General features: G+C 43.8%; 1 protein-coding gene across 7 annotated transcripts in view; it reads right to left on the minus strand.

Moving 5' to 3' along the window:
• LOC110507115 (breast carcinoma-amplified sequence 3) overlaps nucleotides 1–25,212 on the minus strand; it is a 353,145-nt gene that overhangs the window by 310,985 nt on the left and 16,948 nt on the right. For all 7 annotated transcript variants that reach the window (XM_036965503.1, XM_036965506.1, XM_036965504.1 and 4 more), the window contains exons 7-11: nucleotides 21,743–21,815; nucleotides 6,307–6,414; nucleotides 6,107–6,183; nucleotides 925–1,001; nucleotides 232–315 (exon numbers count right to left, since the gene is read on the minus strand). In XM_036965503.1, coding sequence (XP_036821398.1) covers nucleotides 232–315; nucleotides 925–1,001; nucleotides 6,107–6,183; nucleotides 6,307–6,414; nucleotides 21,743–21,815 — 419 coding nt within the window. The remainder of the gene's footprint in view (nucleotides 1–231; nucleotides 316–924; nucleotides 1,002–6,106; nucleotides 6,184–6,306; nucleotides 6,415–21,742; nucleotides 21,816–25,212) is intronic.

Consider the following 25,212-nt stretch of genomic DNA (forward strand, 5'->3'; position numbering starts at 1 on the left):
GAACCCCCTACAGACACATACAGGGACCATAGAATTGAGTTAAGATGCTCATTGACTCTCAAGGCCTGTGTCTGGGTTATGATATAGATTCTCAGAATGGTGTCTGACTCACAGGGGAAAGCCAGGGTGGATCCTATATCACTTCTCAGAAATGTACAGATGTAAATGATTTTATTACAACCACTGAGGTGGAGGGAGGTGTGTGTGAGAGAGTGTGTGTGTTTGACTTACTTTAGCAGCGCTGATGACTGTAGCTGTGTAAGACTGGGCATTGTCCCCGCAGGCACCGCCTCGAGACTGGTGACACCGGATCAACTGGAGGGAGAGAGAGAGGGAGAGAGAGAGAGAGAGAGAGAGAGAGACAGAGAGAGAGAGGAGGAAAACATAGATAAGAAATACATAACCATCGTCCTCCTGCACCTGATGCCAACCAGAAACAGAATATGGAGGAGCAGCACATTAAAAACACTCCTCTCCTATCCCACTGTCCATTTCCTTGGATCCAGCCATCCATCCCAGACCTACTCTATACTTCACGAACAGAGTAGCCTATACGGTTCCCAACTTTACTCGGTCTACTGCCCAATGCCATAGTAACAAGTAGTCACTGACCCATCTGTCAGTTGCTTGAGTGGCCGAGTGGAATCAGAAAACTACCAGACACAAATATCCATTAAACTTAATGCGTAGAGTGGACTTGCTTTTGGAAAATACCAAAATCCTATTAAATAGACATTAAAAAAACCTACATCTGTTGGTTTTCAGATGTTATCATTTCTAGTGGTATCTTCTTGGAATGTGTTGTTCTGAGAGATTAAAGAGCTCAAATAAAAAATGCCTTTTAGAGAACTGTAAATATGCTGTTGTGGTAAGTACATCTGTGATGTGTGTGTGTGTGTGTGTGTGTGTGTGTGTGTGTCCTACCTTATTCTCAGCGTAGGCTAGCCAGCGTCCTCCCAGTGCTATGGGGTTTAGGTTGGGGCCCGGACATGGAAAGCAGCCTGGAAACACACGGGAGGAAACATACAGTTATTGAAGGTGAACTCCATACTTTCTCCATACCCTTCAGCCACGGGACAAATTGGATACATATTGAGGATGACACAACACAGTTACACCATTTGATATACACCAATCAAGGTGTAAAATCATGACTGCATATCTCAAATGGAATGCCCTGGGATTACCTAACTTCAACATGTTCCCTTTTAGAAGTTGCAGAAACCGTGAATGCTGATAATGCTGCTGTAGATATTCGCTTTAGAAGTCAGAGTCCCTCTCCTCCGAGTGTGTCTCAGTTTCTCTTAAAGCCCTAATGTGTTTGAGCGGGGAAAGTGGATCACTGTGTGTGTGCGCTTTAGTAGTCCCCATAGGGATCAGTGTGTCGGCCAGTCAATCTAGACAGGAGCCGTCCCCACTAATGCCACAGAACGCATTAGGTCATAGTGTGGCTCTAAGTAAAAAGAAACACACTCAAAAGCTCAGCATAAATACAAATGGATGTCAACACACATACAGAAGATGAGGACATAAATTCACGAGCGGATCAAGCTATCAGTATACAGTGCATTCGGAAAGTATTCAGACCCTTTGACTTCTTCCACATTTTGTTACATTACAGCCTTGTTCTAAAATAGATTATATAAAAATAAAAATCCTCAATCTACATACAATACCCCATAATGACAAAGTGAAAACAAGGTTTTAGAAATGTTTGCAAATGTATTAAAAACAACGACAGAAACAGCTTACTTACATAAGTATTCAGACCCTTTGCTATGAGACTCGAAATTGAGCTCAGGTGCATCCTGTTTCCATTGATCATCCTAGAGATGTTTCTACAACTTGATTAGAGTCCACCTGTGGTCAACTCAATTGATTGGACATGATTTGGAAAGGCACACAACTGTTTATATAAGGTCCCACAGTTGACAGTCCATGTCAGAGCAAAAACCAAGCCATGAGGTCAAATGAGTTGTCCGTAGAGCTCCGAGACAGGATTGTATCGAGGCACCGATCTAGGAAAGGGTACTAAAAAATGTCTGCAACATTGAAGGTCCCAATGAACAGACTGGCCTCCATCATTCTTAAATGGAAGAAGTTTTGAACCACCAAGACCCCTCCTAGAGCTGGCCGCCCGGCCAAACTGAGCAATCGGGGTTGAAGAGCCTTGGTCAGGGAGGTGACCAAAAACCAGAGGGTCACTCTGACAGAGCGCCAGAGTTCCTCTGTGGAGATGAGAGAACCTTCCAGAAGGCCAACAATCTCTGCAACACTCCAACAATCAGGCATTTATGGTAGAGAAGCCAGATGGAAGCAACTCCTCAGTAAAAAGGCACATATCAGCTCGCTTGGAGTTTGCCAAAGGGCACCTAAAGGACTCTCAGACCATGAGAAGCAAGATTCTCTGGTCTGATGAAACCAAGATTGAACTCTTTGGCCTGAATGCCAAGCATCACGTCTGGAGAAAAACTGGCACCATCCCTACGGTGAAGCATGGTGGTGGCAGCATCATGCTGTGGGGATGTTTTTCAGCGGCAGGGACTGGGAGATTAGAAAGGATCAAGGGAAAGATGAACGGAGCAAAGTACAGAGAAATCCTTGATGAAAAGCTGCTCCAGAGCACTCAGGACCTCCGACTGGGACAAAGGTTCACCTTCCAAAAGGACAATGACCCTAAGCACACACCCAAGCCAAAGCAGGAGTGTCTTCGGGACAAGTTTCTGAATGTCCTTGAGTAGCCCAGCCAGAGCCCGGACTTGAACTCGATCAAACATCTCTGGAGAGACCTGAAAATAACTGTGCAGCAACGCTTCCCATCCAACCTGACAGAGCTTGAGTATCTGCAGAGAATAATAGGAGAAACTCTCCAAATACAGGTGTGCCAAGCTTGTAGCGTCATACCCAAGAAGACACGAGGCTGTAATCGCTTCCAAAGGTGCTTCAACAAAGTACTGAGTAAAGGGTCTGAATACTTATGTAAATGTGATATTTCAGTTTTACATTTTTAATGCATTAGCAAAAATGTCTAAAAACCTGTTTTTGCTTTGTTATTATGGGGTATTGTGTGTAGATTGAGTGGATAATTATTTTTTAAATCCATTTTAGAACAAGGCTGTAACGTAACAAAATGTGGGAAAAGTCAACGTGTCTGAATACTTTCTGAATGCACTGTATACTGGAACTAATGTGTCCACCCACTCACACAGATGTTGATGTAAACAGTCATCTCACAGTAGACATGAGTAATAATTAACTAAATACAACCACACACACACTGGAGTCAATGGCCAGACAGCACCAGACATGGGTTCAAATACTATTTGAAATTACTTCAAAAACGTTATCTGTGCTTGATTAAGCTTGTCTGGCTTGATAGACCAATATATTAGTTCCAAAACACTCAAGGTATTTGAGCACATCCACCATCAGGATTCACCTCTACTCCCAAACATGTCTGTAAACAGAGAAGGAGTCATGATGGAACCTGCCATAAATGCACGTAGAGAGTAAGGGGGACAAATACACTTGTTTGTGCACACACATACACACAGATATACAAACACATACCCCCACAAACGTACATACAAGTACACACACACCAATACGAGGTCATGTGAGTGCGAAGGGAGAGAGACGAAGGGAGAAGGGTTTGGCTGACAGTAATGTAGTGCTCAGGGTGCAGATGAGATGGAGTCAGACAGTAATTTAGTGTTCAGAAGAGTCAAGGCTGGGAGGCGCAGGGTGAATAGGACTTGAGGTAAGCCACAATGCTATAGCCTTTTGTTGGCTCTCCACGGCTGGGGGAGAACGACCCACTCAGCCCAGGCAGTGAGATAACATGTGTCCGAAACATCCTGTGTGGATAAGAGGAGGAGAGGAGAGAAGAAAAGAGAGAGAAAAAGGAACAGAGGAGAGGGAGAAGAGAGGATGTGATGAGATATTGGAAAAGAGAAAATACATAAAAAGAAAGAGAAGAGGAATGAATATGAAGAGAAAATAAAAAAGACAGTAAGTGAGAGGGGAAAAGGCTGAGGAGAACAGAGGAAAGAGAAAAAGCAAAGGGCCGGGAAGAAGGAAAGATGAAGAGAAAATAAAAGATTTGATCGAGAAAAAGGGGAATCACCAACCCCAAACCCAACATCACATCCACACACAGACCTAACTAACCTCATCCCCACCACTATAAAAGACAAGAACAACTAAAAACACCCACATTACTCTTTGGGGAGGATGTGTTGCTCCTCATCCTCCCCAAAGAGAAACACGTCTCCATTTCACGAGGAGGAAGCGTCATTGAGAACATACTATAAACATACTGTCAGTGATGTTGAGATGTGTTAAGCTACCAGAGGGGCTTCTGCCTGCTCTACAATGATGTTTCAGTGAAAACAGTTTAGACCGGTTTCAAAGACTTCTTCTAAACGTGGTGCTCCGTGAGGGGGCATGGTGGTTTGTGTATTGTTCTAAACGTGGTGCTCCTTGAGGGGGCATGGTGGTTTGTGTATTGTTCTAAACGTGGTGCTCCGTGAGGGGGCATGGTGGTTTGTGTATTGTTCTAAACGTGGTGCTCCTTGAGGGGGCATGGTGGTTTGTGTATTGTTCTAAACGTGGTGCTCCGTGAGGGGGCATGGTGGTTTGTGTATTGTTCTAAACGAGGTGCTCCTTGAGGGGGCATGGTGGTTTGTGTATTGTTCTAAACGTGGTGCTCCGTGAGGGGGCATGGTGGTTTGTGTGTTGCGGGGTTAACGCTGCGAGTATCGGTGTTTAGTTAGTTGGTTGTTTGGGCTGGGTGATGCCAGCGTGACAGACTTGCTTGTCTTTTTGGTGGTAGGATGTTTGTGTGGAAAATGCTGATTTGTTACGTGACTGGGCTGGTTCTGGCTCTGTGTGTTGGTGCTACTGGCTATATAACGGTTAGTGGGTAGCTATATCACTTCGGTGTTTTCACATATGTACACAGAGAGACACAGGAGAGACTGAGCATCTGTTCCAAGATGATATGTCCATTGATTTCCCAGAAGAGAAGATGCATCTGTGAATACTAATCTAGTGTGTGTGTGTGTGTGTGTGTGTGTGTGTGTGTGTGTGTGTGTGTGTATATATATGTATATATATATATATATATATATATATATATAACAAAAACATGTTTTGGAGCTGTTTTTCTGCGAAGGGACCAGGACGACTGATCCGTGTAAAGGAAAGAATGAATGGGGCCATGTATCGTGAGATTTTGAGTGAAAACCTCCTTCCATCAGCAAGGGCATTGAAGATGAAACGTGGCTGGGTCTTTCAGCATGACAATGATCCCAAACACACCGCCCGGGCAACGAAGGAGTGGCTTCGTAAGAAGCATTTCAACATCCTGGAGTGGTCTAGCCAGTTTCCAGATCTATACCCATTGAAAATCTTTGGTGGGAGTTGAAAGTCCGTGTTGCCCAGCAACAGCCCCAAAACATCACTGCTCTAGAGGAGATCTGCATGGAGAAATGGGCCAAAATACCAGCAACAGTGTGTGAAAACCTTGTGTAGACTTACAGAAAATGTTTGACCTCTGTCATTGCCAACAAAGGGTATATAACAAAGTATTGAGATAAACTTTTGTTATTGACCAAATACTTATTTTCCATCATAATTTGCAAATAAATTCATTAAAAATCCTACAATGTGATTTTCTGGAGAAAAAAAATCTAATTTTGTCTGTCATAGTTGAAGTGTACCTATGATGAAAATTTCCCGGCCTCTCTCATCTTTTTAAGTGGGGGAACTTGCAATTGGTGGCTGACTAAATACTTTTTTGCCCCACTGTATGTGTGTATGGTGATAAGAACAATGTGTGAAGTATAATCAGGGGGGATTTTATTGATCAAAGCCACAAGGAAAACAAACGCCCATGAGTGTGTCATCTGGTTCAACATGAACACATACATCAAAGCCTTATCATCCAAAGTGGCCAAATTCACAGACAGCATCCTAAATGGCACCCTATCCCCTACATAGTGCACTACCTTTGACCAGGGTCCATATGACTCTGTTCAAAAGCAGTAAACTAAGTAGGGAATAGGGTGTGATTTAGGATACACACAGAGTCCCAGCTCCTTACTTGTAACAAAGAACTTTTTGGTGAAGGTACAGCTGTCGAATGCAGCAATCTTCTCCTGCAGGGCGACAACTAGAATCCTACAACAACAAAAAAATCAGGAAAATTACAAATAGGATGTGATTTTCATATAACATAATACTGCAATTTATTGATATGAATGCACTTTATATGAATAAGAAAAGTGATTATGCTGTACGTACTCCCTATTGCAGTGCAGGTCGTAGATGGGCGTCTTGAACTGGATGGACTTGACCATCTCCCCTGTCCTCAGAGAGTACAGGTCCACACAGCAGTATGGGGGGCTGGTCCTAGGCACAAAAATACAAACGCTTCCTTTATTTGAAACATTCAGTAGAAAACAGACAGATATTTTCGAGGTCATGCAGATGCTTGGACTTCTGAGTCATCATGAGTCATTAGTCAAATATTTAAATCACACATGGACCAAAACACACACACACACACACCAGGGTAATCAGAGACGGTGTTTAACAGCTGTAAGTGAAGATCAAACGCCATTGAGAGCCCAGGCCACTGGCGACCAGTGAATCAACATTTAGAAGGCACAGTGGAGAGGAGGCCTGTGGCGGGCTGGAACCCCAGAGCGCCCCAGGGAGGGGAGGCAGAGAAGAGGAGAGGGGTTATAGGGAAATGGTTTGTCATGTAACACACATTTACTGGAGGCCTCCTAGGGAGGGAGGCCAACACCAGCCAGCTCGCTCTCCCTTCTCTTGATCTCTCCCCACTGGCAGAGACCATGGTGCCACATTCGTGTGTTGGTTTTGTTTCTAGGGCCATTGGGGTTGTTTGCTTTCAGCAGGCTATTTACTCTGCTGTATATATATGTTTTAAACTTCTTCCTATAAAAACATAAGTCTTTAAAGTATTTACGCTACAAAGTTCACTGTCACTGTGTACAATTTCAGAGGAGACGACCCTAAAATCACCAGAAATCTAAGAGAGCTTCTTTTTGTGTCAGCCTACGAACACAAAAAAGTTCATTTTGAAAGTCTGAGCCCAATCCTGTAGCAGTTTTTCTACTCCACTGGGGTCAATGCGTCAATAAGGTTGTAATGTAATCTGCGTTCCTGATCACTGAAACCAACTGACCGACCAACCGGCAGCTACTTTCTCCATCTTTATGATGGAAAAGATCTGCTCCTTCCATTCAGGCCTCTCTCTGACAGATGCAAACAGTGGATGAAATACTGTGGCCGAACCGTTGAGAAAATTACCCCATTTCAAAATATGCACACATCAGGCCATCACAAAGCAGCCAAGACATCTTAAACTGGCCGCAAAGCGCCGGGAACATGGAAACACTTTGGGGAGAGATGAATGGTAAAAAGCTGCAGGGACTCTCCTCCATGTGCTACTCGATAGCCCTGAGTCGCAGCCATGGAGAACCGGAGGGGGTTTCATTTGCCATAATTCTTCCAATGAGGGAATCTTAGAATGAAGCCGATGATAGAGAAGCCAGTCTGCCTGCACTACATTCTTTTTTTCCTCTCCCTCCTTTTCTTCTCTCTCGCTTCTCAATCTTGTTCCCTCTCTTTCACTCCATCTCTCTCTCTTATTCCTCTTTCTCTCATCTCTCCCGCTCTCTCCTCCTTTTCCGCAATCTTGGTCAGTAGACATGGCCCTTGTTTAACTGCTGTTGGTTCGTGTTAGCTGTGTGTAGACTGGCTATATTGAGTGTTGTCGCTACAGCAAATGCCAAGCAGTATTAGTTTCTGTGAACACAGGCTGTATGATGTTCTGGCTCCATGTCTGCCTGGGGACTGGGTGGTACAAAAACACTAAATTAGTCCTGTTGCAGACACAAGGGGAGACATGCAGGTAAATGCCAAAATAAAGGAAACACTTGAGTAAATGAGGGATGCCAAGTATATTGAAAGCAGGTGCTTCCACACAGGTGTGGTTCCTGAGTTAATTATCAATTAACATTCCATCATGTTTAGGGTCATGTATAAAAATGCCCAGTTGTCCATTATTTTGGCTACCATGACTAGTCGTACTTTGGTTTCGATTAAAAATATTTTTTTTACATTAAATGCACTATGCATTATGTGGGTTGAATGCTGTAACACAGAATAAAACAATGAATAAAAGTCCCATGATGGTAGTGACTGCCCATTACTGCTTATCACTTATGATCTTAATTTATTCACATTACTTTAGTGTAATAAAATATTTCAGTAGTGTATATTACATTTGTTTTATTTGATGACTATTATTTCATTCCAAGTCATCATCTCCATGCTGTCTGACAAAATCACAATTTACTTCAAAGTAAACAAGGCATACTTTCATGTCTGCTGAATACCATCAAATCATTTAGATCATGTATTTTCAGGTAGAGATACCTTGCGAAGCAACAGCTGCTGTCTATATCATCTCACATTCTTCTGTCTTCCGTAGCAGGCGTAAAAAAAACTGATCAAGTAGATGCACAATGGATTATGGTCATTGTAGCACATTACCAATGGTTTAGGTGTTAAACTACGTAGAACTGTGGCACGCTGGAAACCATCTCCCTACTACATCACTCAGTTCAGGCCGGATCTGATTTATCTAAAAAGACAATAAAAAAATAAACTGTGCAATGTGCGCACTGAGCTCACAGAAGAAATAAAAACTGTCGAAATGGAATTTAAATAACTGCCTGCCATTTGTCAATTTGTTGTTTTAAAAACTCAATTCCGGTTAATCGCTCAGCACTAATGACTAGAAGAGATCTGTGACTTTGAAAGAGGGGTCTCAAAAAGGAGCATAGGGGGTTTAAAGGGTGTGTCTCAGTTACCAGATCTCAACCCAATTGAACACTTGAGGGAGATTCTGGAGCGCCTGAGACAGTGTTTTCCACCACCTTGAACAAAACACCAATTTATTGGAATAATGGTGTCACATCCCTCCAATAGAGTTCCAGACAAAACCACATTGAAGCTGGTGGCGGCCCAACGCCCTATTAAGACACTATGTTGGCGTGTCCTTTATTTTGGCAGTTACCTGTAGGTCTTGTCCAGAAACCACACCTAGCCCCTAATGACTTCACTACTGCCCCGTCTCAAAATACCTAACATCATCAATAAGATTTCAATAGATGTGAATCATGCGGAGAGTAACCCTCTCGCGGGAAAATCGTCTGCGTCTCAAATGACACCCTTTTCCCCATATACTACCTTGGCTGCTACGGCTGTCCACGCCTTAAAAGGACGCTTACCCCTTGATCAAGGGGATTAGTGTGTGCGTGTAAGCAGCACCACTCCACAGAGCTGGGGCAGACATGAACGCGGCTCCACATACCCACTGACACAGCCAGCGGCAACACCCAACACACACTCACACTGGCTGGCTGGCTGGCTGTTGAGGAAACTTTCCCTAGTCAGTGGCTGGACACTCAGCAGCAGCTCCGGCGCCACAGGAGCCCTCAGATCTCTCAGCCCAGCCAGTGACCTAAAACATTGTGTCCGCGCGTACATACATGCTTGTGTACGCATGCATGCCTGACGTTGCCTGTTTGTGTGCGCACGTACGTCTGTCTGTGGGTGTCTGGTGTGTGTGCCAGTGGGATTGTCTGACGTTCTGTGTGCATGTCAAAGTGTGTGCATGCCCCCCTCATTTCCTGTAAGAGACAATGAGGAAGACAAAGGAGGTAAGAGTTTTGGGTGACCTCCATTCAGTTGTCCATAGCAGCCGTATCAAATACTGATCTGCTGCAGGACTTACACTAGGAGATCAAGGCATATTATCATACTCTCTGGCACAGCAAGGAAGCATTACCAATCTGAGTACAGGCAATGAGATTAATAGAGCGATAACTTATCCTAACTTGTTTTCTGGCAGCTCCTCCATCGATTTCAGCGTTATAACCAGGGTCAAATCAATCTAATCCAAATGCTTTTTACCAAATATCAGGCGCCCAGATTGATTCACTCATGGGGACAATGATGATAGCACGCCCGTCCCTCTATTACAGAATGAAAATGGCCCCCAGTTGAATTGTTTCGGCCTGGGCAGTATTTTAACAAATGTCGGCGTTCTAATGGAGCCAGGGCAGGGTCAGCTGTAATGTGATTTCCTGGTGCTGGTGCCGCGGAGGCGTGGGTTGAAAGCCAGGCTAAATCATCATTCAGGGCTAGATGTCAGTCCAGTAACATGTTAAGGTGACACTGAGCGCCCTCCTCCACCTCAGTAATAGGACTGTTATTATGGCTATGAGATCAAGTGTCTATTTACTGGGATGGCCTTTTGGGTCTGAATTGATGCAAAGAGAGAGGGAAGGAGATTGAAGTGGTTGGGAGAGAGAGAGAGAGAGAGAGAGAGAGAGAGAGAGAGAGAGAGAGAGACAGATGAGATTGTAAAATCATAAAAAGGTTGAGAGTGTCTTTAAGCACTTGCATACATACTCACACACACGGAAATAGAGCAACACACACACAGAAATAGAGCAACACACACACAGAAATAGAGCAACACACACACAGAAATAGAGCAACACACACACAGAAACAGAGCAACACACACACACCCACTGATGAGGCAACAGCCATGACCTCTGGAGGAGAGTCTAAGCCTGCTTGAGTGGAAACGGTTGGTCTTAGCCCATGTCGACTTCACAACACTTCTAACATGAAGGGTTTCCTCACATAACAGTAAACCTAAATGACTCCGATAATAACTGGGTAGCAGGCTGTAAAGCAGCCAGATAGATGGATGTAGCAGGTGTGGCTCTCCATCTCCCCCTCAAAACAGCCACTGGGCAAGCCAGTAAAATAGATGTGTATATCCTAAATGGCACCCTATTCCCTATATAGTGCACCAATTTTGCCCAGAGCCCTATGGGACCAGGTCAAAAGTGGTGCACTACCGAGGGAATAGGGTGCCATTTGGGACACATTCAATGTTTCTGAGCCTCTTGACCATCCAGCACAGCACAGCTTTGCTTTGCCTGGCCTGCTATAGACTAGCTACTGTACCATTTTGGAAAAAGTATACACAACAGAATGGTTATGTGACATTTACAACCGGGGGCAGAGCCTTAATTTTAGCAACACGTCAGTTTACAATGGTTATTATGTACATTAGGTCAGACGCATGCCATTTAAATCACTAGAGAGGGTTTTTTCTACATAAAAGACATCTTTAACATCTGTTATTTTTTTCCTCCAACATGATAGCTCTGTGAGCTGGGCTTGCACTTCTCCTGGAGGGAACGTCTGGCTTCTGGTCGATGGGAACCGAGCTCAACTGATGGATAAAAAAACTGCACACTTCATGTGGCAGGCTGCAGTGGGGTTGAGAGCAGCGGAAATGGGGAAACCTTAAAGGGGAATTAAAAAGCAAGCAAATAAATTACATTTACAAGGAGGGGGACGTCACCACGTTTCAGACTGCAGCTCAGAGCTGAGCCCTTTACGAGCTCCCTGAATACGAACAGACAATTACACGCTGTGGAAACGCAAAACAAATACAGCCTGGGCCTGGTCCCTGCAGTCTCTGCTGGAAGTGCTGAGAGGACAGGGACAGAGTGCCCAGAGGCCAGGGATGCCACCCGGTCCACAAACCGCCTAGATATAAACCAATGGATTTCAGAGCAATAAACTACAGGCCTACGGGTGCATATTAAACAACAATGACCAAGACTAGAGTATTTAGATTTCTTTCATTTCTACAGTACTATAACACATATGGAATCATGTAGTAACCAAAACAAAAGTGTTAAACAAATCAAAATATATTTTTGATTTCAGATTTCTACAAAGTAGCCACCATTTGCATTGATAACAGCTTTGCACGCTCTTGGCATTCTCTCAACCAGCTTCATGAGGTAGTCACCTGGAATGTATTTCAATGAACAGGTGTGCCTTGCTAAAAGTTAATTTTGTTTAATTTCTTTCCTTCTTAATGCATTTGAGCCAATCAGTTGTGTTGTGACAAGGTAGGGGTGGTATACAGAAGATAGCCCTATTTGGTAAAAGACCAAGTCCATATGGCAAGAACTTTGAAAGTTTCTTCAAGTGCAGTCGCAAAACTCATCAAGCGCTATGATGAAACTGGCTCTTATGAGGACCACCACAGGAAAGGAAGACCCAGAGTTACTTGTGTAACTCTGTGTTGTTGTATGTGTCGAATTGCTACGCTTTATCTTGGCCAGGTCGTAGTTGCAAATGAGAACTTGTTCTCAACTAGCCTACCTGGTTAAATAAAGGTGTTCTCAACTAGCCTACCTGGTTAAATAAAGGTGAAATAAAAACTTCTGCTGCAGAGGATAAGTTCATTAGAGTTAAATGCACCTCAGATTGCAGCCCAAATAAATGCTACAGAGTTCAAGTAACAGACACATCTCAACATCAACTGTTCAGAGGAGACTGCGTGAATAGGGCCTTCATGATCGAATTTCTGCAAAGAAACCACTACTAAAAGACACCAATAAAAAGAAGAGACTTGCTTGGGTCAAGGAACACGAGCAATGGACATTAGACCGGTAGAAATCTGTCCTTTGGTCTGATGAGTCCATATTGGAGATTTTTGGTTCCAACCCAGTGTCTTTGTGAGATGCAGAGTAGGTGAACGGATGATCTCCGCATGTGTGATTCCCACTGTGAAGCATGGAGGAGGCATGATGGTGTGTGGGTGCTTTCCTGTGACACTGTCAGTGATTTATTTAGAATTCAAGGCACACGTAACCAGCATGGCTACCAGAGCATTCTGCAGCGATACGCCATCTCATCTGGTTTGCGCTTAGTGGGACTATCATTTGTTTTTCAACAGGACAATGACCCAACACACCTCCAGGTTGTGTAAGGGCTATTTGACCAGGAAGGAGAGTGATGGAGTGCTGCATCAGATGAACTGTCCTCCACAATCACCCGACCTCAACCCAATTGAGATGGTTTGGGATGAGTTGGACCGCAGAATGAAGGAAAAGCAGCCAACAAGTGCTCAGCATATGTGGGAACTCCTTCAAGACTTTTGGAAAATCATTCCTCATGAAGCTGGTTGAGAGAATGACAAGTGTGCAAAGCTGTCATCAAGTCAAAGGGTTGCTATAAAATATACAGTGCCTTGCGAAAGTATTCGGCCCCCTTGAACTTTGCGACCTTTTGCCACATTTCAGGCTTCAAACATAAAGATATAAAACTATTTTTTTGTGAAGAATTAACAACAAGTGGGACACAATCATGAAGTGGAACGACATTTATTGGATATTTCAAACTTTTTTAACAAATCAAAAACTGAAAAATTGGGCGTGCAAAATTATTCAGCCCCCTTAAGTTAATACTTTGTAGCGCCACCTTTTGCTGCGATTACAGCTGTAAGTCGCTTGGGGTATGTCTCTATCAGTTTTGCACATCGAGAGGACATTTTTTCCCATTCCTCCTTGCAAAACAGCTCGAGCTCAGTGAGGTTGGATGGAGAGCATTTGTGAACAGCAGTTTTCAGTTCTTTCCACAGATTCTCGATTGGATTCAGGTCTGGACTTTGACTTGGCCATTCTAACACCTGGATATGTTTATTTTTGAACCATTCCATTGTAGATTTTGCTTTATGTTTTGGATCATTGTCTTGTTGGAAGACAAATCTCCGTCCCAGTCTCAGGTCTTTTGCAGACTCCATCAGGTTTTCTTCCAGAATGGTCCTGTATTTGGCTCCATCCATCTTCCCATCAATTTTAACCATCTTCCCTGTCCCTGCTGAAGAAAAGCAGGCCCAAACCATGATGCTGCCACCACCATGTTTGACAGTGGGGATGGTGTGTTCAGTGTGATGAGCTGTGTTGCTTCTACGCCAAACATAACGTTTTGCATTGTTGCCAAAAAGTTCAATTTTGGTTTCATCTGACCAGAGCACCTTCTTCCACATGTTTGGTGTGTCTCCCAGGTGGCTTGTGGCAAACTTTAAACAACACTTTTTATGGATATCTTTAAGAAATGGCTTTCTTCTTGCCACTCTTCCATAAAGGCCAGATTTGTGCAATATACGACTGATTGTTGTCCTATGGACAGAGTCTCCCACCTCAGCTGTAGAGCTCTGCAGTTCATCCAGAGTGATCATGGGCCTCTTGGCTGCATCTCTGATCAGTATTCTCCTTGTATGAGCTGAAAGTTTAGAGGGACGGCCAGGTCTTGGTAGATTTGCAGTGGTCTGATACTCCTTCAATTTCAATATTATCGCTTGCACAGTGCTCCTTGGAATGTTTAAAGCTTGGGAAATCTTTTTGTATCCAAATCTGGCTTTAAACTTCTTCACAACAGTATCTCGGACCTGCCTGGTGTGTTCCTTGTTCTTCATGATGCTCTCTGCGCTTTTAACGGACCTCTGAGACTATCACAGTGCAGGTGCATTTATACAGAGACTTGATTACACACAGGTGGATTGTATTTATCATCATTAGTCATTTAGGTCAACATTGGATCATTCAGAGATCCTCACTGAACTTCTGGAGAGAGTTTGCTGCACTGAAAGTAAAGGGGCTGAATAATTTTGCACGCCCAATTTTTCAGTTTTTGATTTGTTAAAAAAGTTTGAAATATCCAATAAATGTCGTTCCACTTCATGATTGTGTCCCACTTGTTGTTGAGTCTTCACAAAAAAATAAAGTTTTATATCTTTATGTTTGAAGCCTTAAATGTGGCAAAAGGTCGCAAAGTTCAAGGGGGCCGAATACTTTCGCAAGGCACTGTATAATATACTTTTTTGGTTACTACATGATTCCATATGTGCTGTTTTGACGTCTTCACTATTATTTTACAATGTAGAAAATAGTACAAATAAAGAATAACCTTTGAATGAGTAGGTGTCCAAACTTTTGACTGGTACTGTTTATCTTGCATCTGGGGAAATTGTTAGTGAACCACATAGGTAAAAATCCTTGGAGTTGAAGAGCTTAAATGCTTACCAAAACTGACACCTGTCAGTGATAAGATTTTTTTGGGGGAAAGAAAATATCATACAAAATAAGAGGCCATGTTTTATTTTCTTCTTAACAGAAGAGCCTATTGGAACTGATCTCACAGTGGTGTTTTGAGAAACATGTTACAAATAAAGCCTGGACAAATTGGTAAAACTAATCTTTGGACTGAGATCAGACTGGTGAGGCTGAGTCATAAATTTATAGCAGTTATTTCTACACACACGCACATGACAACAATTACTTTATTTTCATAGACATCAAGTGAGGTGGGAGGTACTGGAAGAAAAGAGACACAAATTCTGTCACAATATTCCCAAAGTTTCCTTCTACCCGTCTCTGACTCCCTCCCCCCCCCCCCCCCCCCCCCCCCCCCCCAACCCACTCTCCATCTTTCTCATTCCCTCTCTCCCCTGTAGAACCCAACCCTCAACACACAACAAACGCTGGCCACATCAGAGGCAGCTCGGGGGGGTGGGAAAGGGGTCTGTGATTCCGGCACGCCGCGGGCATTAGCGGGAAAGTAATTAGGGTAAAAAGTTCAACCACAGCTCCATGTCTGCAGCACTGCCAGAAATACATTTCCTCCTCATTCAGTACCGTACACCACCAACAAGCATATTGGAAACACATTGCCCCGCCAGTGTGTGTGTGAGAGAGAGAGAGAACGCTTGCAAAAATCCCTTGGTAAACCGCTAGAGTTTATTGACGTACCAGTGCGTCAATCTAAGTAACATAATAAAAAATTGAGCATCACAATCCGTCTGTTTTTTTGCATGGCCTCCGTCTCAATCCACTGCATCCACCTATTTCGCCCTTTCTTGCATCCAAACGGTTTGGCCTAAAAAACTAACATGACCATCCTATAGAAAGGGGAGACTCTTGCAAACTGGACGGTGTTCTCTGTTTTGCTCTACGACCCCCAGAAGTGTCACAGGACTTGTCTACAAGTAACCCATACAAATTAATGGAATTATGGAGGAAGTTTGTGTCAAAGACAAGGGGTAAAATAAGAGTTCTCTCCTAGATATAGAACAGACCCTTCAAAACCTTATTCCTTATGACTGAATTTTTGACCTTTCTTTCCCTTTATTAATATGTTATTCAATGTGTTTCTATGGTGGTAAAGGCCGAATTCAATATTACATCAAAAATATATTGTTTTTATATACCGAAAGCGGTCCTAAAACTCAAAATCATAGTCAAATGATCCATGGTATGACCTTCTTAAAACAATTCCAATTTTCAGCTTAGAATAACAATAACAAAAGAGAGCCTAATAATAAAGATGAGATGGACAGGAGTTCAACCTCCTCACCATTACTGACAGCAGTGGAGTGGACATGAATATTTATCATCGAAAACACATGCCTTGTATTTAATGCACTTCTTGTCAGTTCACTGTTCGCCAATTTTTTGTCAGAGTTAAGTGGAAACATTTAAAACAAAAACCAGCATCTCGTCAAGTGTGCATTCAGCTTTGACAGCTAAATGCACAGTTGTGTCAAATAGCCTGTAGTCAAATGCTCTAAATATCGTAGCATATCATATTAAAGTTCAAACAATGTACTCATAGCAGACTACCTACGAGGAAGATTCAACAACACGACAGGTCCGCCAGAAAGAGCATTATGAACCCACAGAAAATACTTTAAAAACAAGGTAATTCAACCTGTACGCTTTACACCAACATTCTTCATTGTCCAATACACAATATGTTGCCTCAGGGTGTATCTGTCAAGGAGTCCACTTTGTGATAACACATGGAGTTGTTCTTTACTGTCAAGTGTCAGATGAGAATTGAATACTACTAAAGATATTACTATAAAATATAAATATCACTGCATTATCAACACAAAAATAAACAACTACTCTTTGAATAAACCCTCGTCGGTTACAACACAGATAAAGCTGGGCTACCCGTCCTGCAGCATCTTAAAAAAGAAAATATATATGGAAAACTGCTTTTAAACTCTTCAAAAGGCTTCACTTCAAAGGCTAGGGTCTTCCTATCCTTGGAGACCTCAAGTTATATGAGTGTCCCAGTCTGCACGGAACACACAGAGGACAGACAGCGCACAGATCTAAGCAGCAGTTAGCTGCACCTGGACTAGACTGTCTCAGAGGAACAGTCGGGAGGGGAAGGAAGACAAGAATCCATGACACAAGGACAAGATGGATGAATCCCAAATGGCACCATATTCCCCATGTAGTGCACAACTTTAGACAAGGGCCAACAGGGCTCAAGTCAAAAGTAGTGTACTATACAAGTAATATGGTAACATTTGAGACACACACTATGAGAGAGGAGACTGTGTGCAAAATAGCATAGCATCCCTAATGTCCATTTCTCACTCACATGCACAAAAACAGCTTCTTGGTGAAGAGAACGTATTGGTAACTAGAGGGTACCTAGTTCAAATCCCAAGTGAGGTACAGTATACTAATGTTTTCTTTATGAGATTAGGTACTTAATCTGGTTTCCAGCCATTCACGGCTTGTCATCCTTAAACACACCAAAACTAATTGGGGTTGGAAATTACTGGTAAGTGATATGCTACTTCCCCTAAATAGAAATAGGTGGCATATTAATACATAAGGACATAAATTCTAAGTTGCTGAACAACACCTTCAGTATCACAAAGCTGAAATGCCCTGATTATATTTTCACATTAAATTGAATGTAAAACATACTGCACAAAAGCTGAATGAATGGTGGGCTGAAAATTATGCCTCATTGTGCGTGTAAAAAAATATGTTTATACCTTTCACTTCGTACCACTGTGTTTAAACTCACTTCCTATTTGAAGGGGAAAACTAGCGAGGCAGAACATATTTTCATCCGACAGAAAACAGATGAGGAAGTCAAAATAAACGCTTCAAAATAAAGCCAGAGACTGCCCTCCGTTAGCGCTGAGTGAGTGAGTGTGAGATGTGTGTGTAAGTCTAAATGTAAGTGTGTGGGCTAAAATTAAAAAGGAGGTTTAGATGAGATTACAGGCATTCCTGTTTCCACAGATGGCCAGTACAAAAGGTTCTGGAATGATTTCATCAGAACTCTTAAAAATAAGAACACGACATTCCCACCCACAAATTGAAAACAAACAAACGTAGAAAATAAATCAAATGTCCCTGTTAGAGCTTTATTTCTCTCTTAATCAATTCTGTGGTTAGCTGGACCACAAAAGACAACACTGATCGTACACACACACATCATCGCTGTGTCCCCACTGGGAGGGGGTACGTGCGTGCATATCATGGTGACTAAAAGAACAGCCCAAAGGCCTCATGCTGGCTTCAAAAGCATCACTTCTCCAAAATCTGGTGCCTCTTTTAATAAAAAAGCTCTGAGATTTACCATTTAATACACTTTAGAGGGATACCTTGCGTTTACCACTGCTAAACCTGTCATGAAAATAGCAATGAAAAGCACAGCTTAGTACCACAATAGGCTTTCATCTAAGTCTCTTTGAAAATGTTTAGTGGAATGAGTGGGGTTTTCCCTGCAATACTGTAATTAATATCAAGGCATTAGGTGACAGGATTATTTATTTTTTTGGTGACAACAGGACTTAGTGGATAAAGCATTAAGATAAAGACAAATTAGGGACATGACATGATCTCTTTTTTAGGATCAATCTTGCTTTGTTGTTGACGGGTGTCATTTCAAATTACACATAGCTTATATCTTCCTGCATTAGATTAAAAACTGTGTGCTAAATGTGTCTACTGAATAATGAGATATCAAGGACACGACACCGGCCTTGTTGGTGAGGTGTGAAAAGCCTCGACTCAAAGCCGTGAGTTTTAAAAGGACAGGTCCGTGGGAGGTTCACAGGGCCAGCTGGAGGGCCGTGGCCTGGTGCTGAAACCATAATCTCTTGAAAGGCCCAGCACCTAAAACACTGGTAATGATAAATATTGAATTAAATTAATGTAAAAAGGAGGCAAGAAAAACATGCATCCTATCCACCTATACTGGTGATGACGGTTTCCAGGTCACTACTGGCTACCGTCTGTGGTAGGTAGCCATGGTGACCATTGTCACCCTCGGGGGAGTCTCTGTGAGTTCCGGGCCGGCCGGAACCCTCAGAAAATATGAATCCATCCATAGTCTCCATGGTGACAGAACACTTTATTTGTCAAAAATAAATAATAAAATCATGCCCACATCCTCTGTGCATCTGGAGATTTGGGGGTGGGTGTACAGGGTAGGAAGATTGGGGGGTTATAAATGTCAGGGGCTCTGCTGACAAGAGCTTTTTGCTTGCCCAGACACTTCATCCACAGTTCCCAAACTCAGAGGTGGGTCCTGGTCAAAAGTAGTGCACTAGTCAGGGAATAGGGTGCCATTTGGGACAGAGAGTGAGAACAAAAGCAGGCTTCTTCTTCACTGCTGAACTTTTACCCTGGGAGTGTGTGTATGCTCCCACTCCGAAAAACACCCACAAACAGTTAAGATGCCTCCGCCCTCCACCCCCTGCCTCTGTGATTTGCATTCATTGACAAAGAGCAGTCTTAAATGTTCAGAATGTTAATACCAGCGGACCTAATTAAATAAATTTATATAATAACAACGACCAGCAGCAGCAGGGGCTGGAAACACAAATCATTTCCAGACACTATGTGAGGAGAGGAGGAGCAGGAAGACCAGAGCCCAGGGGCGGATACAGTATGGCACACAGGCATTCTTCACTAATTCCCCCACCAACCCAACTGGCACTGGCGCAGTGCGTGAAGGGACACACATGTACTTTGCTGTCAGGAAAATCACTAGATCCATACATTGTTTTGGCTTAACGCATAATCCTTTCCATTGATAAAATGATGTTGAGTGGGTCTGGCTAGAAGCCCACAAATACAAGGATAGGCACACATGCTTTTCCCCCTTTCTGGTTTTCCTTTAATTTGCAAATCTTGTAATCTAAGCCTCGAGCTGACTGAACCAACTTCTAAACCAGCGCTGCTCTCTCGGCCAAGACTCCAATCTGTTTTCCATTTAAGTGTCAAGCCGGCATCCTTTTTGCTGGTTGACAAAAGCTGTTATTTTAAAATGATTATATGCTAAAAATTGAGTGAGGACCTTAATAAGTTTACGAATGTCCTGAATGGAAAAACTGTTCTGTGGCCATAGGGTAGTCCTCTCTTCTTTTAATGTAGTGTTATTTACCAAACACCTCTGTCGGTCGGGAGTCAGGACGGCCCCAGCCTGGCTGTGCCATTCAGCCAGAGGTCAGGGTTTGGTCTTTTAAGCATCAAGCATGTTTTCAGCATTACTGCTGAGCGTCAGTCACCAGGCCAAGCAGCCAAACCCTCCCCGTCTGTAGCTCTCTCTCCGTGTCAGCCAGGACACAGCCAGAGCAGTGGTAGAGGCAGTACAGAGGTAGACGAGGCAGTAGAGAATCGGTGGCAGAGGCAGTAGAGGAGGAGGCAGCTTTACTTTGAAAACTTGGGGAAGGTGGTCTCCATCAAAGCCCAGCCGAAGACAGACTTCCTTATTTCATTTCCCAGGAAGGAAATATCGAGTTAAATGTTTCGATGTTCTGGAAGAGGAGCAGGGACAAGGGGAGGGGAAAAAGGGAGGTCATGACAACGTATGGAGAGAACAGACGCCTGGGGTTCTCACTCTTCACCAGGGGGGCTTTGATGGCTCTTATTACGTAGGACAAATTATAGGCTTTCAAATGTACTTAAGATTTGTACCTTGTAACGTCTGAACGTCACGCAGTACAACTAAGGGCCCTAGCCTGTCTTTCCCTTCCAACACATTTTAATAAAGATCGACTCTGGTGACAGAGAAAGGACATTCCATTACCACATGGAAGTTTCACATCTTCTCCTCTCATCTCCTCCTCCTCCTCCTCCTCCTCTAACCTCTCTTCCCATCTCCTCGCTCCTTTTCTGCCTCGCCATGCAACCAGATTGGCTTATCCAATTCTGGTAAATTAGCAAGGAAAGTCCACCTAAAATCACCCAGAATGACTTATTAATGCGCTGCCTTGTGTCAGTTCTTGCAGACCTGATTATTTCTAGTAAAAGATCAAAACAACTATTTGACTTGTTGCTCCCTTGTTAACCAGGCATGTGACGTGACTGGAAGGAAGGAAGGATGGGGAAAGGGAACTCATGTTAAGGCGTTGTATGAAATGACAGCCTGATCTATATATAGTGCACTACTAAATAGGGTGCCATTGCAGACGTGGTCTGAGTATGCAAGTCACGTTGACATGTTGTGCAATCTGGTGCCACTGTGAGTCTGTCTGAGTGACCAATCAGTGAGATGGAGGCCAGAGAAATAGAACGACTAGACCAGAAATGAGTCCATCATCATACATATACTAACTTCTGAGACGCTCGAAAACTGGGGGCGCCCAATAAAATAAAACTATGCCTGGTCGCCAACTGACGCACATCACTCCTACCAGTGGTCATGGTTACCAGCAGCCATGGTTAGCACATGTGGAAACTGGATTACAAGTGTGTGTGGCGTAGTTCAACTTTGACCCAACCAGAGAAAGGCTTTAGAGCTAATGGACTGTAACTCTAATGATGTCATCAGGAAAAATCAACTCTTTCAACATGGGAAAGACTTGGGCTTGTACATATAATCACATTATTGGATCTCTAGGGGCTTGTACTGTAAAAAGCAGTTTGTGGATTCAGTCAGATACCACCCTCCTAAGCATATCTCCCAGCGATGTCATGATGTGCACTGTACTCACCCCGAGGACCCGGTACTCTTGCACACCCCCAGGAGAGGCCTTTTGTCCGCAAAACTATCAATCATCAGCGGACCTAGAAGAAGAGGGGGAGAAGAAGAAGAAGAAGAAGGGGGAGAAGAAGAAGAAGAAGGGGGAGAAGAAGAAGAAGAAGGGGGAGAAGAAGAAGAAGGGGGAGAAGAAGAAGAAGAAGAAGGGGGAGAAGAAGAAGAAAGGGGGGAAGAAGAAGGGGGAGAAGAAGAAGAAGGGGGAGAAGAAGAAGGGGGAGAAGAAGAAGAAGGGGGAGAAGAAGAAGAAGAAGGGGGAGAAGAAGAAGAAAGGGGAGAAGAAGAAGAAGGGGGAGAAGAAGAAGAAAAGGGAGAAGGAGAAGAAAAGGGAGAAGGAGAAGAAGGGGGAGAAGAAGAAGAAAGGGGAGAAGAAGAAGAAAGGGGAGAAGAAGAAGAAAGGGGAGAAGAAGAAGAAGGGGGAGAAGAAGAAGAAAAGGGAGAAGAAGAATAAGAAAAGGGAGAAGAAGAAGAAAGGGGAGAAGAAGAAGGGGGAGAAGAAGAAGAAGAAAAGGGAGAAGAAGAAGAAGAAAAGGGAGAAGAAGAAGGGGGAGAAGAAGAAGAAGAAAGGGGAGAAGAAGAAGAAGAAAAGGGAGAAGAAGAAGAAAGGGGAGAAGAAGAAGAAGGGGGAGAAGAAGAAGAAGGGGGAGAAGAAGAAGAAAAGGGAGAAGAAGAAGAAGAAGGGGGAGAAGAAGAAGAAAAGGGAGAAGGAGAAGAAGGGGGAGAAGAAGAAGAAAAGGGAGAAGGAGAAGAAGGGGGAGAAGAAGAAGAAGAAGGGGGAGAAGAAGAAGGGGGAGAAGAAGAAGAAAAGGGAGAAGAAGAAGAAGAAAAGGGAGAAGAAGAAGAAGAAGGGGGAGAAGAAGAAGAAGAAGGGGGCGAAGAAGAATAAGAAAAGGGAGAAGAAGAAGAAAGGGGAGAAGAAGAAGGGGGAGAAGAAGAAGAAGAAAAGGGAGAAGAAGAAGAAGAAAAGGGAGAAGAAGAAGAAGAAAAGGGAGAAGAAGAAGAAGGGGAGAAGAAGAAGAAAAGGGAGAAGAAGAAGAAGAAGGGGGAGAAGAAGAAGAAAAGGGAGAAGGAGAAGAAGGGGGAGAAGAAGAAGAAAGGGGAGAAGAAGAAGAAGAAGGGGGAGAAGAAGAAGAAGAAGGGGGAGAAGAAGAAGAAGAAGGGGGAGAAGAAGAAGAAAAGGGAGAAGGAGAAGAAGGGGGAGAAGAAGAAGAAGAAGGGGGAGAAGAAGAAGGGGGAGAAGAAGAAGAAAAGGGAGAAGGAGAAGAAGAAGGGGGAGAAGAAGAAGGGGGAGAAGAAGAAGAAAAGGGAGAAGGAGAAGAAGGGGGAGAAGAAGAAGAAGGGGGAGAAGAAGAAGAAAAGGGAGAAGGAGAAGAAGGGGGAGAAGAAGAAGAAGAAGGGGGAGAAGAAGAAGAAGGGGGAGAAGAAGAAGAAGGGGGAGAAAAAGAAGAAGGGGGAGAAAAAGAAGAAGGGGGAGAAGAAGAAGAAGAAGGGGGAGAAGAAGAAGAAGAAGGGGGAGAAGAAGAAGAAGAAGGGGGAGAAGAAGAAGAAGGAGAAGAAGAAGAAGGGGGAGAAGAAGAAGAAGAAGGGGGAGAAGAAGAAGAAAAGGGAGAAGGAGAAGAAGGGGGAGAAGAAGAAGAAGGGGGAGAAGAAGAAGAAAAGGGAGAAGGAGAAGAAGGGGGAGAAGAAGAAGGGGGAGAAGAAGAAGAAGAAGAAGAAGGGGGAGAAGAAGAAGAAGGGGGAGAAGAAGAAGAAGGGGGAGAAGAAGAAGAAAAGGGAGAAGGAGAAGAAAAGGGAGAAGAAGAAGAAGGGGGAGAAGAAGAAGAAGGGGGAGAAGAAGAAGAAGGGGGAGAAGAAGAAGAAGGGGGAGAAGAAGAAGAAGGGGGAGAAGAAGAAGAAAATGGAGAAGGAGAAGAAGGGGGAGAAGAAGAAGGGGGAGAAGAAGAAGAAAAGGGAGAGAAGAAGAAGAAAAGGGAGAAGAAGAAGAAGGGGGAGAAGAAGAAGAAGAAGAAGGGGGAGAAGAAGAAGAAGAAGAAGGGGGAGAAGAAGAAGAAAGGGGAGAAGAAGAAGAAAAGGGAGAAGAAGAAGAAAAGGGAGAAGAAGAAGAAAAGGGAGAAGAAGAAGAAAAGGGAGAAGAAGAAGAAAGGGGAGAAGAAGAAGAAAGGGGAGAAGGAGAAGGGAAAAAAGGGGGAGGTGAAGGAGAGAGAGAGAGAAGATGATGATGAGGGACTGTCAGAGAGCAGTGATCATTCATCATTAGGGGGCCCTATGCATGTGAGACAGGCCTGTTGTGTATTGTGCCCAGTCCAGCCGGCCAGAGCCACCCACTCCACTTAACTAGCACTACTGTAGCAGGATGCGTGTTGATTACATTACTACAGAAGCTCTGTAATCAAATGATACCCCCTAAAAAATTCTGAAGAGATGGACTCCCGAGTGGCGTAGTGGTCTAAGGACACTAGAGATCCTGGTTCGAGTCCAGGATATGTCACAGCCGGCTGTGACCGGGAGAGCCATGGGACGATGCACAATTGGCCCAGTGTTGTCCGGGTTAGGGGAGGGTTTGGCTGGCAGGGATGTCCTTGTCCCATCACACTCTAGCGACTCCTGTGGCGGGCCAGGCGCATGCATGCTAACGCGGTTGCCAGGTGTACGGTGTTTCCTCCGACACATTGGTGCTGCTGGCTTCCGGGTCAAGTGGGCATTGTGTCAAGAAGCAGTGCGGCTTGGCTGGGTTGTGTGTCGGAGGACGCACGGCTCTCGACCTTCATCTCTCCCGAGTCCGTACGGTAGTTGCAGAGAGACAATTGGACACCACGAAATTTGGGATAAAAAGGGGTAAAAAAAAAAAATAAAAAAAAAAAAAAATTACACAAAATTCTGAAGAGGAAAAGGAGACAATATATAAAATAGAACATTACAGAAGTTAGACCATCTCATTCCTGGCAACTTGGAGAGGACTCATCCCTGCTGACCACAGAATAATGCCCAGGTTAACATGAAGAGTTATGGGGATCAAATAGATTAACAAACCAGCATGCAAGACATTAAGAAGAAAGGAGAGGAGGGAGACGGAGGAACAGAAACAGCACTCTGCGCAACGTGCTGAACTCAAACTATCTCTCCGTATGGAGGAGAGGATAGAGCGAGATAGATTGACAGAGAACCCCTTCAAAGCTGAGTAGGGTTCTTTTGTCTGCCTCTGTTTAATTCTTTGGGTTTGGGGCGAAATTACAGTATGGTAAAAGCCCAGCGGGCATATTTAGTTTCTTTCCCATAGGGCTCTGATCAAAGTAGTGCACTATGTAGGGAATAGGGTGCCATTTTCCCCTAATTGTCCCATTCCTAAAGATGGCGAGGGAGGGATGTGGTGTGTGTGCGTGCGTGTGTAGTGGGGGTCCAGATTGAAGAAGCTGTTAGGCCTGTGGA

The sequence above is a fragment of the Oncorhynchus mykiss genome, chromosome 27 (assembly GCF_013265735.2).
Source record: "Oncorhynchus mykiss isolate Arlee chromosome 27, USDA_OmykA_1.1, whole genome shotgun sequence".
NCBI lineage: Eukaryota > Metazoa > Chordata > Actinopteri > Salmoniformes > Salmonidae > Oncorhynchus > Oncorhynchus mykiss.